We start from the raw sequence: 18,225 nt of genomic DNA on the forward strand, positions 1-18,225 counted from the left end.
TCTCACGGCTTGTGGGTTCGAGCCCCGCGTCGGGCTCTGTGCTGACAGCTCAGAGCCTGGAGCCTGTTTCAGATNCATGGGGGAGGAGAGGAGGAAAAATAGTGGGGGAGAAGGAGGGAGGCAAACCATGAGAGACTCTTGAATGCCGAGAACAAACCGAGGGCTGATATGGGCGGGGGAGGGAATGGGGGGATGGGCATGAAGGAGGGCACCTGTGGGGATGGGCAATGGGTGTTATATGGAAACTAACTTGACAATAAACTATTAAAAAAAATANTCTCTCCCTCTGCCCTTCTCTCCCACTCACTATCTTTCTCTCAAATAAAAAAAATTTTTTAATTAGAAAAAAGTTAAAAAATAAAACCATTTATAATGCAGATGTATAAAATACTTAGGAAGGAATCTAAAAAAGATGCATAAAACTTACACAAAACAACATTTAAAGAAAATTAAACAACTAAAGAGTGAAATATAAGATGTGCATGGAATAAAAGACTCAGAAGATTTCAATTCTTCCCAAATTTATCTATTAGATTCAATGAAATCTCAAACAATGTTCCAAAAATAATTTTTTTAGAAACTAACAAGTTAAGGGGCACCTGGGTGGCTCAGTAGGTTAAGCATTCAACTCTTGGTCACGGCTCAAGTCATGATCCCACGGTTTGTGAGATCGAGCCCCCCGTTGAGCTCTGCGATCACAGTGCGGAGCCTACTTAGGATTCTCCCTTCCTCTCTCTCTGCCCTCCCCTGCTCACATGTGTGCTCTCTCTCTCAATAAATTAACTTAAAAGTAGAAGTTAACAAGTTAATTTTAGAATTATGAATTCTATGAAAATGGAAAGAGCATACATACACCATCTTGACAAAAACAACAAAGTTGAAAGACTTATAGTTCTAAATGTCAAATAATTTATATTTATCATATAAATTATCTATAGTACTCAACATAGAGTGTTGTGATGCAAGCATAAACAAATAGACCAATGTAACACAACAGATATTCTATCCACCGGGTCCAGAAATAGGCTCACACTTATATGGTCAATTTTGGACAAAGGCATCATTGAGAAAAGGATTGTTTCCTCAGTGAACGGCACTGAGTCAATTCAATATCTATCTGGAAATAAAATGTCTTGACTTCTACGCTATAGCATATACAGCAAACAATTCCAGAAGAATTATGGATTGAAAAGACTAAAAGAGAGTAGAAAAAGTAATCCGTTCAATGGGAGAAGGTATTTGCAATTTGTCTTTGCTTTAAAAAAAAAAAACCTTACATACAGAATATATAAGTATTTCTTGCAAATAAATAAGAAAATGACAATCAATTTTAAAAAGTGGGCAAAAGATGTGCACGAGCACTTACAAAAGAACATAAATGAAGAGGTGTTCAGGCTCTTTCAACTCCAAAGAACTGCAAAAATATATATTGGTTTCTTGGCTAATAAAGTGATAACAATAAGTAGAATCCTCTAAAACTTCTCTCTTCCCATCCCCAAAATAGTAAATCCAAAATCTTATATTCTAGAAAGAATAGTAAAGATTAGTGTCATCCTTAAACTTAGAGGATGTATGGTCAGTGGTCCCTATAATTTTTCCATTAAATTCACCAGTGCAGATTCTAATAAGAATGTTCCTGGTGATTAACAGCAGACTACCACAAGCTCAAACAAATAATAGTTGTAACTGCAGCAGCTAGACCAAAAATGGAATCTTTGCTTTAGTAGATTAACACAGACTCAAATATGTGTTTTGCAGTCACTGACATGGCAAATTTATTTCCCATCTCTATCAGAGAGAAGAACCAGGCCAGTTAGCATTCCAATGATAAGGAAAAGGGTGTCGCTCTAAAGTCTTGGTGAAGACTGAGCAAATTCTACTGCCCTTGAACATAGTACAGGGTGAAGGAACCTGAGTAATCTAGATATCCCACAACATTTCACATTGGTAAATTATGTTGACAACATGTTACCAAGAACAGATAGTCAGGAAGTAGCAAGTATTTGGAAGCTTTGGCGAGACGTCTGTGTTCCAGAGGGTATAAGGTAAACCAACAAAGATTCAGAGGCACACCATATCAGTGAAGTTTTTAGGAGTTTGGGGGACTGGAGCATTCTGGATGTGCCCATTTACAATAAAGCACAATTTATCACATCTCACACTTTCCACCACTGAGAAGGAAGCAAAATGCTAGATTGGCTTCTTTAGGTTTAGGGGACAGCGTACTCCACACACACTTGGGAATATTATTCTGACCCATGCATTGAGTGAAAAGGGAGATGGAAAGCTTTGAAAGTGCTGCAGGCCACACAGGCTACACAGTGGATAACCTTGCTGGTTGGACATAATACCCAATAGAGCCTACGGTATGTTTAGAGATATCTGTGACAAAAGACAAAGATACTAACGGAGTTCATGGCAAGATCTGATGGAAGAAACACAACATAGACACACAGGTTCCTGGAGGAGGGCCATAACACTGCAGCAAGGAATTAGAAATTCTCAGAAAACAGCTCCAGTGGAGATAGGATCCCTGAACTTGAGGCCAGAGATGGCCATCGTGAACTGATTTCTGTTAGACCTACCAAGTCATGATGTCCAGCAGGCATAGAAGTAACCCATCATAAGATGGAAAGTCCAACATTAGGCTAAAGCAAGTCTAAAGGAAACAAGCAAGATGAGCGATCAGACCTCCATAACACTCACCACTATGGTGGCAGCACCTCACTCTCAATAGCCACAGATGAGCCACATGTAGGGTCCTGATATCAGATACAAAGGAAGAGGATGAACCTGATTTATAAGTGAGTTGGCTCAGCATCTGAGTGCAATTGGAAAATCGTCTGCAGGTCACCCCTTATGGGCGGCTCTGAAAGGACAGAGAGAAGAAATCTTCACAGTGGGCAGAGCTACAGGACAGGGCAGTGATGCAACTGGTCCTTGCTTTGCATGAAGAGGGAAGTTGCCAAGGTAAGGAAATACATGTACCCATAGGTAAAGTGAATAGTTTAGTTAGTCAGGTGGGGACAGAGATGAATGGTTTAGCTGGAAGACCAGGAACAAGAAGGTCTGAGGAAAAGGCATGTGAGTGGAGTTATGAAAGTTAGGATGAAAGTTGAAGGCCTTTGTCTCATGCGATGACACCCACCACAGAGCACATACCAGGGAATAAGCATTAAACCACTATCCAGACATAATGGCCTGGTCAGGCATCAGCCAGGCTCTGTCTTTAGCTTTCAGGTGCTGTTGCAATGGAGTCACTCATAGAGTAGACTCAGGGGCGGGGGATGAGGCACTGAATAGACCAAAAACATGGATTCTCACCAAGACTGATTTAGCTACTCTCACAGCCCAATGTCCAATCTGTCAGCAAAGGAAATAAATGGCACACAACCAGTATGATACCACCCCTTGAGAAGACCAACCAGCCAGTGGGCCCTTCTCATTCTGGTTGGGGCAGCAATTTAACTTGACTGGGACAGACACATATGTTGGATATGGATCTGCTTTTCTTGCCTTCAGAGCCTCACAGCACCACTCTCTGAGGGCTTACAGAATGTTTGTTCCACCAACAAAAATTCTTATACATCTCATTGGACCAAGAGACCCTGTTAAGAAGATGGCTATGGGAACAAAATAGTTGGAAACACTGTTATTATCACTTACCACACACTGCAGAAATGGCTGGCCTGATGAAGTGATACAATGGCTTCTTGAAGGCATAGCTGAAATGCTACCTTTGGAGGTGATACCCTGCCAAGATGAAATCATATGGCATTTGTTTTTCTCCATCTGACTTATTTCACTTAGCATAATACCCTCAAAGTCCATCCATGTTGTTACAAATACAAGATTTTATTCTTTTTTTTTATGGCTGAGTAGTATAGTATTCCATTATGTGTGTGTGTATGTGTGTGTGTGAGAGAGAGAGAGAGAGAGAGAGAGAGAGAGAGAGATCTTCTTTCTCCATTCATTCATTGACAGACACTTTGTTTCCATATCTGGGCTATTGTGAATAGTGTTGCAATGAACATAGAGGTACATATATCTTTTCAAATAATTATTTTTGGTTTTCTTCAAATAAATACCCAGAAGTGGAATTGTTGGAATATATGATAGTTTAAAAAAAATTTTTTTTGAGGACTCTCCTCTCTGTTTTCCATAGGGGATCCACAAATTTACGTTCCCACCAACAGTGCACAAACATTCACTTTTATCCGCATCCTCACCTTGTTATTTCATGTCTTTTTGATAATAGCCATCCTGGTGGGTAGGAGATGATATCTTATTGTGATTTTGATTTTATTTTACTGAGGAGTGATGTTGAACATATTTTCATATGTCTGTTGGCCAACTATATATCTTTGGGAAAATGTCTATCCAGATCTCTGCCCATTTTTCAATCAGATGGTTTGTATTTTGTTGTTGTTATTGTTGTTGGTATTGAGTTGTAAGAGTTCTTTATATTTTTGGATATTAATCCCTTAGCAGATATATGATTTGCAAATATCTTCTTCCACTGAGGATGTTGCCTTTATGTTTTCCTGATTTTTTTCTCCATTGTATGGAAGCTTTTTGGTTTGATGTAGTGCTATTTATTTTAATCTTGTCGCCATTGCCTTTGGAGTCAGATCCAAAAAGTATCACCAAGAGCAATGCCAAGGATCTTACTGCCTATGTTTTCTTCTAGGAGTTTTGTGGGTATTGGACATATATCCAAGTCTTTAATCCATTTTAAGTTAATGCATATGGTATTAGATAGTGGTCCAGTTTCATTCTTTTACATGTGGCTGTCCAGTTTGCCCAATACTATGTATGAGGAGATTGATCTTTCTCCATTGCATATTATTGTCTCCTTTGTCATAAATTAATTCACCATATATGTGTGGGTTTATTTATGAGCTCTACATTCTGTCCCATTGATCAATGTTTCTTCTTCTTTTTTTTTTTTTTGGTGAAAAAATTTATATTTAGATATAGCCAGCTGGCCTCAGTTTAGATGATCGCAATTTTGTTGGCAACATCCAAAGCATCAGAGTCAGGAGCCAGTCAAACATAAGCTTTCTTTCCTCAGTCAGGCCTGATCTGAGTGTTGACCTTGGCCACGTCAATGTCATAGAGCTTCTTCACAGCCTGTTTGATCTGGTGCCTGTTGGCCTTGACATGCACAATGAACACAAATGTGTTGTTGTCTTCTGTTTTGTTCATGGCTGACTCGATACTCAGGCAGAGCTTGATGATGGCATAGTGGTCAAGCTTGTTTCTCCTGGGGGCGCTCTTTTGAGGATATTTGGGCTGCCTTTGGAGATGCACTGTTTTGGGCCACTGGAATGTAGATGATGTACAGATCTTCTTTTTTTTTATGACTGTGGATGCCTTTCAGCACTGCTTTCTTGGCCTTTAAAGACTTTGCTTTGGTTCCAGTTTTGGGAGGGACAGGGGCTTCCTTCTTCGGCTTCGGGCCATCTTCGTGAAAAGCTAATGTTTCTATTTTTATGCCAATACCACACTGTTTTGATTACTATAGCATTGTAATATAGTTTGAAATCAAGGAGTGTGATGCCTTCAGCTTTAATCTTCTTTATCAAGATTGCTTTGGCTATTCAGTTTCTTTTGTGGTTCATATAAATTTTAGGATTGTCTTTTTCTATTTCTGTGGAAAATGCCATTGGAATTTTGATAGGGATTGCTCTGTATCTGTAGACTGCTTTGTAGCATGAACATTTTAACAATATTAATTCTTCCAGTCCATGAGCATAGAATATCTTTCCATGTATTTGTTCTTCCTAAATTTATTTCATCAATGTCTTATAGCTTTAGAGTACAGGTGTTTCATATCCTTGGTTAAATTTATTCCTAGGTACTTTTTAATGCAATTGTAAGAATGTTTTTAAATTTCTCTTTCTGACAGTTTGTTGTTAGTGTATAAAAACACAACAGATTTTTGTATGTTGATTTTGTATCCTCCAACTTTATGGAATTTATTAGTTCTAAGTTTTTTGGTGAAGCCTTTAGAAAAGTCTTCTATGTATAGTATCATGTCATCTGATAATAGTGACAGTTTAACTTCTTTCTTACCAATTTGGGTGCTTTTTATTTATTTTTATTGTGTGATTGCTGTGGCTAAGACTTCCACGACTAGATTGAATAAAAGCGGTGAGAGTGGACGACCTTGCCCTGTTCCTGATCTTAAAGGAAAAGCTCTCAGTTTTTCACTATTGAGTATGATGTTAGTTGTGTATGACCTTTATTATGTTGAAGTACATTCCTTCCATATCTGCTTTGTTGAACATTTTTAGCATAAATGGATGTTAAATTTTTTCAAATGCTTTTTTTGGTATTGATTGAAATGATCATAACATTTTTTATCCCTCATTTTGTTAATGTAGTGTACCACATGGATTTATTTGTGGATGGTAAGCCATCCTGGCATTCCTGAAATATAGCCAACTTGATCACAGTATACAACCTTTTTCATGTATTGTTGAATTCAGTTTGCTGACATATTTGTTGAGAATTTTTGCATCTGTGTTTAGCAGGGATATTTGCCTGTTAATTTTCTTTTATTGTGTGTTGTCCTTTTCCGCTTTTTTGTAGCCAGGTGATGCTGATCTTGTGAAATAAGTTTGGAAATACTTCATTCTCTTCAATGTTTTGAAAAATTTGGGAAGAATAACTATTGAATCTTTTTTTAATATTTGGTAGAATTCACCAGTGAAGCCATCTGGCACTGGACTTTTGTTTTTGGGGGGGAGGTTTTGGTTACTGCTTCCAAATCCTTGAAAATTGGTCTATTCAAATTTTCTATTTCTTCATTATTCAGTCTTGGATGATTTTATGTTTCTAAGAATTTATCCATTTCTTCTAGGTTGTCATATAATTGTTCACAGTAGTCTCTTATGATCCTCTGTATTACTTTGGTATCAGTTGTAACTTCCTTTCTTTCATTTCTGACATTTATTTGAGCCTTCTCTTTTTTTCTTATTAAGTCTAGCTAGGAGTTTGTTAATTTTGTTTAACTTTTCAAAGAACCAGCTCTCAGTTTCATTGGTCTTTTCTATTGTCTTTTTGGTGTCTATTCCATTTATTTCTGCTCTGATATTTATTATTTCCTTTCTTTCCATTAACTTTGGCCTTCATTTGTTTCCTCTTTTTCTCATTCTTTTTGGTGTAAAGTTAGTTTATTTGAGATTCTGAGTGTAAAGTTAGATCATTTACCTGAGATTTTTCTTCTTTCTTGATGTAAGCTTGAATTGCAATGAATTTCCATCTTAAAACTGCCTTTGCTTCATCCCATAGATTTTGGTAAGTTGTATTTTCCTTTTCACTTGTCTCAGGTATTTTTTTATTTCTCCTTTGATTTCTTCATTGACCCATTGATTATTTAGTAGCATGTTGTTTAATTTGTGATTTTTCCCAGCTTATTTTCTGTGATTGATTTCCAGTTTCATACCACTGTGGTTTGAAAAGGTGCTTGATATTATTTCAATCTTCTTAAATTTATTTGGACTTATTTTGTGGCCTAACATTTGATCTATCCTGGAGAATGTTCCATGTGCACTTGAGAAGAATGTGTATTCTGCTGCTGTTGGATGGAATGTTCTGTTTAGTCCATCTGGTCTAATGTGTCAATGTTTCCTTTTTTATTTTCTGTCTGGATGACCTATCCATTGATGTAAGTTGGGTGTTAATGTCCCCTACTACTATTGTATTGTCATTGATTCCTCTTTTTAGGTCTGTTAATATTTGCTTTGCATATTTAGGTGCTCTTATGTATGATGTATAAACATTTATAAATGTTATATTTTATTTGCTTATAAATGTGATATTTTCTTGTTATATTTTCTTTTAAGTCTATTTTGTCTGAAATAAGTATAGTTACCCCAACTCTTTTTTTCTTGGTTTCAATCTGCATGAAACATCTTTTTCCATCACTTCACTTTCAGTCTGTGTGTTTTCTTACATCTGAGGTAAGTCTCTTATAGGCAGAATAAAGATGGGTCTTGTTTTTTTATCCATTTTATCCACTCTTTGCCTTTTGATTGGAGTATTTAGCCCATTTACATTTAAAGTAATGATAGATAGGTATGTACTTACTGCCATTTTGTTCACTGTTTTCTGGCTGTTTTTGTGGTTTCTGTCTGTTCCTTTCTTCTTCTCTTGTTTTCTTCCATTGTGGTGTGATTCCTTTCTTTGGTGTTTTTTTTAGATTGCAGTATCGTTGTTTCCTGTGTATCTACTATAGGTTTTTGCTTTGTGGTTACCATGATGCTTGCATATATCAGCTTATATATACTGGTCTATTTTAAGTTGATAGAAAGTTAAGTTTGAACACATTCTAAAACTACGTTTTTATTCACCACTGCCACATTTTGTATTTCTGATGTCTGTTTTATTTTTTAATTTTTTGTTTCTTAATTTTTATTTTTATAGTTACTTTTTTTTAACACTCTTGTCTTTTATCCTGCATATTAGCTTTATAAGTAATTACTGACTTTACTATATATTTACCTTTACCAGTGAGCTTTTACCTCCATACATTTTCTTGTTACTAATTAGTACCCTTTCTTTCAGCTTAAAGAAGTCCCTTTAACATTTCTTGTATGGCAAATGTAATGGTGATGAATTACTTTAGTTTCCCCTTGTCTAGAAAACAGTCTATCTCTCTTTCAATTTTGTTAACCTTACAAGTATAATATCCTTGGTTGGAAGTTTTTGTCTTCAGCATTTCTTTAAAAAATTTTTTAGAAATGTTTTATTTATTTCTGAGAGAGAGAGAGAGAGAGAGTGAGCAGGGGAGGGTCAGAGAGCAGGGGAGGGTCAGAGAGAGAGGGAGATACAGAATCTGAAACAGGCTCCAGACTCTGAGCTAGCTGTCAGCACAGAGCCTGACACAGGGTTCAAACCCACAAACCTTGAGATCATGACCTGAGCTGAAGTTGGACACTTAACCAACTGAGCCACCCAGGTGCCTCTATTTTCAGCATTTCTAATATATCATGATACTTCTTCCTGGGCTGCAAAGTTTCTGTTGAAAAAATCTGCTCGTAGTCTTATGGGTGTTGCTTTGTACATAGCAAGTTGTTTTTCTCTTGCTGTTTTAAGATTCTATTTTTATCTTTAATCTTTGACTTTTTAATTATGATATATCTTGGGGTGGATCATCTTATTTGAAACTCTGTGGACTTCATGGATCTATCTGTTTCCTTCCCCAGGTTAGGGATGTTTTCAGTCATTATTTCTTCAAATAAGTTTTCTGTCCCTTTTTCTCTTTTCTTTTGAGACCCCTAGAAGGGAATGCTGTTATTATATGTTGTCCTATAAATCCTTTAAGTTATTTTCATCTTTTAAAATTCTTTTTTCTCTTTGTTGCTCTGTTTGGGGTGATTTCCACTGCCATGTCTTCCAGGTCACTGATCCTTTCTTCTGTTTCACCCAGGCTGCTGTTGAACCCCTCTAGTGTATTTTTCAGTTCAGTTATTGTATTCTTCAGTCTGTGGCTTCAGTTTGGTTCTTTCTTACAGCTTCTATCTCTTTGTTGAAGTTCTCTCTGTGTCCATCAATTCTTCTCCCAAGATTGATGAGCATCTTAATGATCATTACTTTGATTTTTTTAATCAGGTAAATTACTTATCTTCCTTTAAAGATTTTTTGTGGGTTTTTTTGTTTGTTGTTTGTTTTTTCAGGGATATTATCATGTTCTTTTGTTTGGAGCATATTCTTGTGTCTTCATTTTGCTTGATTCTGTGTTTATTTCTATGTATTAGGTGAACAGCTCTCTCCTAGGCTTCAAGGGGTGGATGCAGGAAGACTGAAAGAGTGTTTTAGTCTGCTGTCTGTTCAGTGCTCTGAAGATGGTAGCCTACCAAGAATTAGCTCTACAATGTTTCAGTCCCTTGGGACTGAAAAAACACAAGCCCTCATACAAAGCCAGACATTCAAGGGATGTCTCCTGTGTGGACTGCATACAACCACTGGGCCAGGGCACACCACCCACTGGCTTTAGGGCCATGGCGGGGCACCTGGTCATGGTAAGCATGTCTACTGGCAATATACACTTTTTAAAAATGATTGTTTATTTATTTTGAGGAGGGGAGGGGCAGTAAGAGAGGGAGACAGAGAATTTGCACTGTCTCTGCAGAGCCCAACACAGGGTTCAAACTCACAAACTGTCAGATCATGACCTGAGCCAAAATCAAGAGTCAGCCACCTAACTGTGCCACACAAGTGCCCCTGGCAATATGCAGGTTTAATGATTGTTGTATAATGTTATGTCCTTGATAGTTGAATATATGGGTCCAAGAACCAAGAGGAGTGGCTTGGTGTACCATAACTTCCAGTCGCCAACTTGAAGGACTTATACATCCCTTACCCCAAATCTAGTCTGTGTGGGTCTGATGATCTTGGTCCCCAACAGGAGAATGCTTACATCAGGGAACATAGTAAAAGTCCTATCAAGCTTTAAGCCCCAAATGCCTCTCAGTCACTTGGGCTTCTTATGCTGGGATATCAGCAGGCAAAGAAGAGTCATCATCTTGCCAGGAGTAATGGACTCTGATCACTGGGAGTAGTGAGGTTGCTTTACATTTTCAGGACACAGAAGAATACAATTAGCACCCAAGTGGTCCACTGAGGTGTCTCCTGGATTTTCGTAGCCAAACCTGGCCAACGAATCAACATGTGCAACACACAGAGAATCTGAATGTTATGGTGACCTGGGGCTCAGATCCCTTAAAGAGGGAGGTCTGAGTCATGCCATCAAGTAAGCCATCTATATAAGCAGATGTACTTGGCAAGGATGAAGGGAATGGCTAGAAGAGTAAGGAGAAATTAAACTTAATACATGAAGCAGTTGGATTGCACTGTGACATGTACACTGTAGTGGTTACCATGGTATGCCATTACCCGCTCTCCACTTCAGGATTAAGGTATTCATTTCCCCCACCTAGTGAAAGTGCTGTAATCTAATGGATCTTAGCTGAATCTAGAGGAATTGTCCTTAGAGAACTAACTAACTCCAATCACATCCCCATAGGAGCAGCCCACATGCACCCTTGCCTTAAGGAAGGACAAACTCTGAAGAGTAATCTCAGAGCTCTCAGTAGAAATGGCCCAGGCTTTTGCAGCAACTGCATTGCAATTCAGTTTCTCCCCATGTGCACTCCTGCTGCCTTTGCTTCTCACAGATGCTGTTCCCATGAGCGTGTCTCCCTGCCCACTGAAAACAAAACAAAACTAAACAAAACATTGTGTTTCACATTCATGTCTCAGGGGATCTAATGTTGGGTAAGAACTGATGAGATTAGCCCTGGGGGCTGAAGGGGGGTGCTGGTGGCTAGGCTGGAAGTGCTGGTAGGTGCGAAGCTCACCCTTGACCTACAGAACTCCAGTCCCTCTTGCAATTTTTGTTCTGAGAGAATTCTTGGTCTTGGCTGCAGTATGTAGCTTTGCTCTTGACTCCATTGAGGCAAGAAGATGAAGGCACAATTCACTATTACTTAGAAAACCAGGAACATTGATTTTTTTTACTTGAAAGACTGATCATAAAAAACATGTTAGTTTATTTGACAACACAGTGTATTGTTTTGACATATGTTTTTCACATCACTCCATTGGGATATCCATTCATGGTGAGCATTATTCTGTATTCAATTTTAAAATTTGGAAAAATCAACATATTTCAGTGACTTTTTCAAGGAGCTTGTTATTAGCTCAGTAGAATAAAATATACAAAAGTGTGAAACATGATCTCTGTTAAGAACTCATAATCTAACCTCAGGAGAGAAAGGAAACACATGAGATGAAAATACTGACAAGAGAGACTATATAATTATGTTTGAAATGAGGGACACAGGAATATATGAGACTGTAGGTCAGAGAAGAGGTAGACAGGGTAGATGGTCTTGTCCCTGTGTTTCAACAGACAAACTTCCTTTTGGTGATATAAAACACCACCTACTGAAGCCTAAGAACCTCATTTAAAAAAGAGAGAGAAAAGAAAAGAAAAGGGAATCTTAATATTATGCACTAGAAAATTGGGTTTTCAATATTTTTCCAGTGTAGTTTTCACAAAATGAACAGATTACCCTAAATGCCTAAATCATTGCTGGTAAGAATATAGGAAAATGTGCAGGAATTTTTACCCCAGACATGATGGTACATCTGATGCAATGTTATATTTTCTCTGCAGATTTTTTTTTTTAAATTTGAGGCATTGTCACTTGCTTTCCTGAAACCCTCCACCCCAACACTCCACCTCAGTAGCTACTCGACTGCACTTTTAGGAAATCAGGAGACTGGACCCTGTGGGCAAGTGAAAAATCTTGTCTTCATTTGAAATGGGTCTCATGATTCTGAGAAAGCCTAAAAGCTACTGTAAATGGCAGATTTATTTTTACAAAAGGAAGAGTATAGAGATATTGTTCATTCTTTGAGGATAGTGCCTGAAGCTCACGAACCAGCTCTCAGCTATTTCTTGGAAACTTATGACCATGCTCGTGTTTACAGAGCTGTGTCAAGCTAGAGTGTGCCCAACAGTAAACCTATAATTTAAGCTTCTCCTATTACTCATGTCATAAACTCAGCATCTAAGTTGTTGCTATTTATCAATGGCTGGTTTGCTGTCATGGAACACTGATTCTCCTGGCAAGGTTATTTGATGATATCAGGTTTATAAGAGGGGGGAATTTTTTCCCCATAAGGCCAGAGCTAATAGATGCTTCTTTCCTCATTTAATTGAGATTAAGTTTTATGAATGATAGATTAATTGTCTAAACCCACAACAGTTTTTTCATAAAATAGTCACTCCAGTAAAAGCCACATTGCAATAATAATAATAATAATAATAATAATAATAATAATAACCTACTCTGAATTGTGAGGTAAAAGGTAAGTGGCACTAAGAAGACTCCCCACAGACCTCCCACTGCTCCTCTGGGCTGGTGAACACACCCACTTCCGGATGTCATTCCAGCAACATTGTCAGAGCTCACCGCCCCTCTGCCCACACAGTGTTTGGCACTTACCACAATCATAAAACCTACCCCTCTGAATTGTAACTGTCTCACCCTGTAACCTGGAAACATCTGCAAGAGAACGAGGCTATTTCTGGTTTGCTCTTATAGCTCCTGTGTGTAAGACCTGTGTCTTAGTAACATGCTTAGTAAACATTCATTGAAGTTCAACTCCACCCAGATGGTAGCATATGAAAATGATGTCAGTGCAAACATGAACCTAGGGAATTGCCTTTCTCCAAGAGATGCATCAAAAAGAATGACCATGATGTTATGACCCAATCAGTTCCAAACTCTGCTCTCCAAGAATACAGAAAAATCATGCCATTTTAAAAATAATTCAATCCTCATGTGAACCAAAAATGTTAAAGAAAGAACCAGTCAATCATTCATTAAAACACAAAATAGTACACCAAACTTTGTGGTGTAACATAAAATGTACATTTCCTTATGTATAACCAAAGGCGAACGATATTCCTTAGGTAAATAATGTAGGAACCACCAAACTTCTTTTAATTGCCTATAGATTGACTAAACAATGGAGTTATTGTATAGCAACAGCTTAGCCATGCAATATATAAGTAGTTCATTGATCTTTTCAGAAACATAATATGATGGTTATACAGATTTTCCCCCAAAAGAAATTGGATATAATAAGATAATATCAGATTTAAAGACAGCAAGAGATGATCATTATGTGGATTTCAGGATTAGGATACTGAAAGAATTCAGAAAGAATTTAAGTACAGAAAGAGATTTGGTGTTGTTTGCTAGGAAATGTAGCTTCATCAAAGCCAGGCTGTTATTTTAATTTATTAATGCTTGGGGACACCTGGGGGGCTCAGTCAGTTGAGCGTCTGACTTCAGCTCATGTCATGATCTCATGGTTCTTGGGTTCAAGCCTCAAGTCAGACTCTGTGCTAACAGCTCAGAGCCTGTTTCAGATGCTGTGTCTCCCTGTTTCTCTGCTTCTTCCCTACTCACACTCTGTCTCCCTCTCTCATTCTCTCTGTCTCTGAAAAATAAATAAACATTAACTTTTTTTAACTTTTAATACTTCAAAATGCTTTTGTAAGTACATAAAATAAAAAATATATGTGGTTTTATATTTTGTCAAATATCAGTATAAAACTAAAAGAAAAATGAAATGTAGGGGATCTTATTTTAATCCTGAAGAAATACAAAATGAAATTCACATAGTTCATGGATGTTTATCTTATCAAAATAGTATATTTGAGAAGATATTTTAAATAATCCCTACTTAAAAAAGACCTTAAAAGATTATTGCATCATCTTAATTGATCTATGATAGTATTTTTTATCGATTCTATCTACTAAAAGAATTAAATGTGGTTGAATAATAATAGTATTGTGACAATTCAAGTTAAATGCATTTGTAGAATTGAGTTCAATGTGATTCTTTTTACTGTAACTAATGAGTCAACAATCTGAATTCTTTTATTTGAAACTTCTATTCCTAGCCAATAAAACAAAATAAGTTAGAATAATGAGAGCTGTGAAATTCCATAATAATGGGGATAAAAATGCAGTATTTTTGTACCTTATGTTAGTATATGATAAGAACACATATATTCATTTTTTGGTATATTCACAAATACTTAGGTTTAGAAGAAAATAAAGTGTACTCTCCTTTAATTTTCTTAGCATCATATTTTATAAATGTATATAGCAATTGTGCTACTAGCAGAAATTCTGTTAGCAGAAAATGCTTTCAAAAATGGTTAAATTTAAAGGGCAAAACACTTAGGTGCGGCTGAAGTGGGGGTTGGGCGATGTCCTCACTCAGCCCCAGGCCCCTCCCACTTCCCTGAGCTGGGTCAGCAGGACCCCTGGGCTTCCAGGGTGTCCTTACTTTCTAGAAAGGAACAATACCTGCTGGCTCTGATCTTCCCGGGGTACATGGTTTTTAAGCCCCAAACTTCAAACTTGAAAGAAAAAGAAATCTTAAATATGAGTATCTTAATATTATTTTCAAAACACCTCCATGAAGTCTGTGGAAAAGCTTCAATCATCTTGCCATTTAATCAATATCCCATTTTATTTTGTTTGGTGAATGTCTTGTCAGGACTGACATCCTGTACATCTTCTCCCTGACTTTAAACCTTATTCACACTTTACTTCTACATATTTATACTTTATGTATGTGTGTGGAGCATGGGCCGGGGCTTCCTAGAGGTTATAAAGTGTTTGCTTTTATCATCTTGGCACTGGGCAAGCGCTCTCTGCAGCTGGAAGAGAAACAGAACTCTTACATGCACACTTCGAAGGAAAGAAAAAAACAGTTAACTTTGTCATTAAACTTAGGGTTCAAAGTAAATTGCAGTCATTTAAAAATCAGAAAGAGACCTTTAGGGTTTAATGGACGGTACTGAATAGAATATAGACCCTTCCTCCTGCCAGACATTGGCAAAATTCCACTTCAGCTGCATTTTTGAATGGAGCATCAGAAAGGAGTAAGTGACAGTGATTATAAAATACACATAAAAAAGTGTCCACTTTAAAATTACTTTTGAACAAAAATGGGGCACTTGGGGGGCTCAGTTGGTTGAGTGTCTCTTGATTTCAACTCAGGTCATGGGATCCAGCCCTGAATCAGGCTCCCTGCTGAGTGTGTAGCCTGCATGAGATTCTCTTTCTCTCTCCCTCTGCCCCTCTCCCTCTCTTGCACTTTCACTCTCTCTCTCTCAAAAAAAAAAATTACTTTTGAACAAAAATAACAAAGATAATTAATATTTAACTCATGAGTATGTGAAAAAAAAATTCAAGAGCATGTGAACTTGCAAGACAACTCAGAGGGGAAAAAAATGTTTATTGTGGACAACTTCATCAAAAATTACCTCTATTATGCACCATGCCCAAATCCATTGAATATCAAGTGCTACATGTTTGTGATGCAGGTATAGCCTTATTAATGAAAATGATCTGATTTATTTACAAAGTAAAAACCATTAACTAATGATGAGGTTTGAAGCTTCTTTGTATCTGTGGGTCAATCACTCCCAGAAACACTCAAACCAGGGCCACATAAGTAAAATCAAGTTAATTTAGTAGAGCTCTAAATGAAGATCAGGAAGCACAAAGGTTTCATTAGTATCATAATGAATAAAGTAGAGGTGTCCTTCTGTTCTGTAGTATGAACACTTTATTGTCTTTTTCCCAAGATGTGCATTCCTGAATTCTCTCTACAGAGTAGGCTTTGAATGATTATTGAGTATAAAGCTTAATATATGTTTGAAAATTTGATGTAAGAATTAAATATTTTTACATACAATGGATAATTATAACCACATCTTGCATATCAAAAGCTAATAGAGTGCCTGTTTTTCTTTGAAATGTATTAATTCACTACTCCTAGATGAAATTTATATATGAATACGTATACCAGGTATTATTTATATTTGTATTATTTTGTAGTAAGAAGGGGAATCATGTTATTTTTTTATGTGGAACAGAGTTTATCAAAGTTGGCCCTTTGATTAGTCACCTTTTTTTTTTTCTGGCAACTCCCCCTGTGATTTCTATTACAGATATTTTTCAGTGTTCAAAAGAATGTTTCTCTCAAGTCCAAGTAGGGTAGACCTAGCGTGGACATGTAGAAAAAAGATTTGCAGAAGGACAAATACTATGAAAAGAAGGAGAGTTGAGAGAGGGGGAAAGAGAATGAGCTAGAAGAGATCACAAAGAAGTCTGGAAGTTGGGCTGGGAGGAAAGGAAGGAAACTAAGCATGGGGGAGAGGACGATTTGATTATCAAAGATGAGCAGAAATAAAAACACGAGAGCAGTCTAAAGTGGGAAAGACTGGGAGACACAGACACATCAACAGGAGGGAAAGATATACCCACCAATAGGCACAAATACAAAGACAGAACTTTACCAAGTAATATGAGTAACTCCGAGGACAGATGCCTTTTTAAGAGCATGTGGCTGTTTCATGACTACTCTCAGAAATGCCAATTTTATTTCTTGACATTGACCTGAATGCAGATATTTGGTCCATGAATCTAGGTTCCAGCCTTGGTCCCCTGAACTAACATAATAGAAACCTGCAGACATGCACAAGGTCTTTGCTATGACACAGAATTGTCTGATTATTTTGAATGTTCTCATGTATCCTTCTCAGCTTCATGAGGCCATATTATGAGTCATTTCACGGAACTGGCTGCCATGCTGGACTATCACTTAAAAGGAGGAACAAGGGTTAAAATTGCAAAGTGAGTACTGAGTTAGTGGGCGTCACCTACTTTAATATGTTGTTATAATTACATGTACATAAATGCATGTGTAATGTCTCTGTGTGTGAGTCTGTGTAAGTGTATACAGATACACACACAATTCTGCAAGCTGTTTAACTAGCAGCCAAGCGCCCAATTGAATCAGACATAACTTACTCAGAAAGGCTGTCCCTGCTTTAGAAACACGCAGCTGCCGATGAGCCTTCAAGTCCCACACCTTGCTTCCTGTAACCCAGCCCCTTCTACATGTACCTGTGCCTTCCTTACCATCTACCACCAGAGTTTCTGAGGAGCCCTTCCTCTGTCCCCAGACTGTCCCAGTGCCCACAGGCCTGGTCACAACACAGTGCTCCTGTCTCCCAACCGAGCCGGCTGGCCACCCCTATGGGCCACTCGTAAGATGCCCTCATCCGCAGGGGTAGGAGCAAGTCACTATCTTGCCAGTGCCTCCATTCAAATTTAACCCTCCATCACATAATCCTTTTCTTTTTTAAATTCATATTCTCATTCAGAATATTACAAAACTGCTTTCCTGACACCAGCAAAGCAACTGGGAACCCAGTTCTGAGCCACAGTTCACTCATGCAGACAATGTGGACAGTCATGCTTCAGGGATGGGAGGGCTCAGGATATACTCATTCACCATTTGACCCACACACTGGTTGGCTGGGCTTTGGGAAGCCATCTTGTGAATTGTTATTTATAAGGCTGTTTTCCTGATTAACGGGTATCATGAGGTTAAAACCCGTTTTCAGGCTTGGTTTACAGTTATGCCTTTGTTTTAGATGTAGAAATAAACAATATCAAGGCTTAATTCATTAGGCACAAAAATGGGAAAAAATAAAGACATTGGGTCTTACAGTATAACCTTTCTTCTGATACATGATTTTTCATTGCTTTAGGGGGTGGCAATCTTGTTCAGGATGGGCAAGTAGAAGTGGGTTTGAAGTAACAGAGG

The 18,225-nt window shown here is 37.7% G+C and overlaps 1 protein-coding gene and 1 pseudogene across 2 annotated transcripts in view; both read right to left on the reverse strand.

The window, feature by feature from the left end:
* Window positions 1–18,225, reverse strand: part of ST18 (ST18 C2H2C-type zinc finger transcription factor) — a 110,030-nt gene that overhangs the window by 70,555 nt on the left and 21,250 nt on the right. The window contains exon 4 of one of the 2 annotated variants that reach the window (XM_077757097.1): window positions 3,667–3,753. The exons of the other annotated variant lie outside the window; for it this stretch is intronic. Within the exon in view, the coding sequence (XP_077613223.1) occupies window positions 3,667–3,753 (87 nt within the window). The remainder of the gene's footprint in view (window positions 1–3,666; window positions 3,754–18,225) is intronic. 2 annotated transcript variants of the gene reach the window in all.
* Window positions 4,996–10,902, reverse strand: LOC144225835 (large ribosomal subunit protein uL23 pseudogene; annotated as a pseudogene).

This window comes from Crocuta crocuta, unplaced genomic scaffold (assembly GCF_008692635.1).
Source record: "Crocuta crocuta isolate KB4526 unplaced genomic scaffold, BGI_CrCroc_1.0 scaffold465, whole genome shotgun sequence".
NCBI lineage: Eukaryota > Metazoa > Chordata > Mammalia > Carnivora > Hyaenidae > Crocuta > Crocuta crocuta.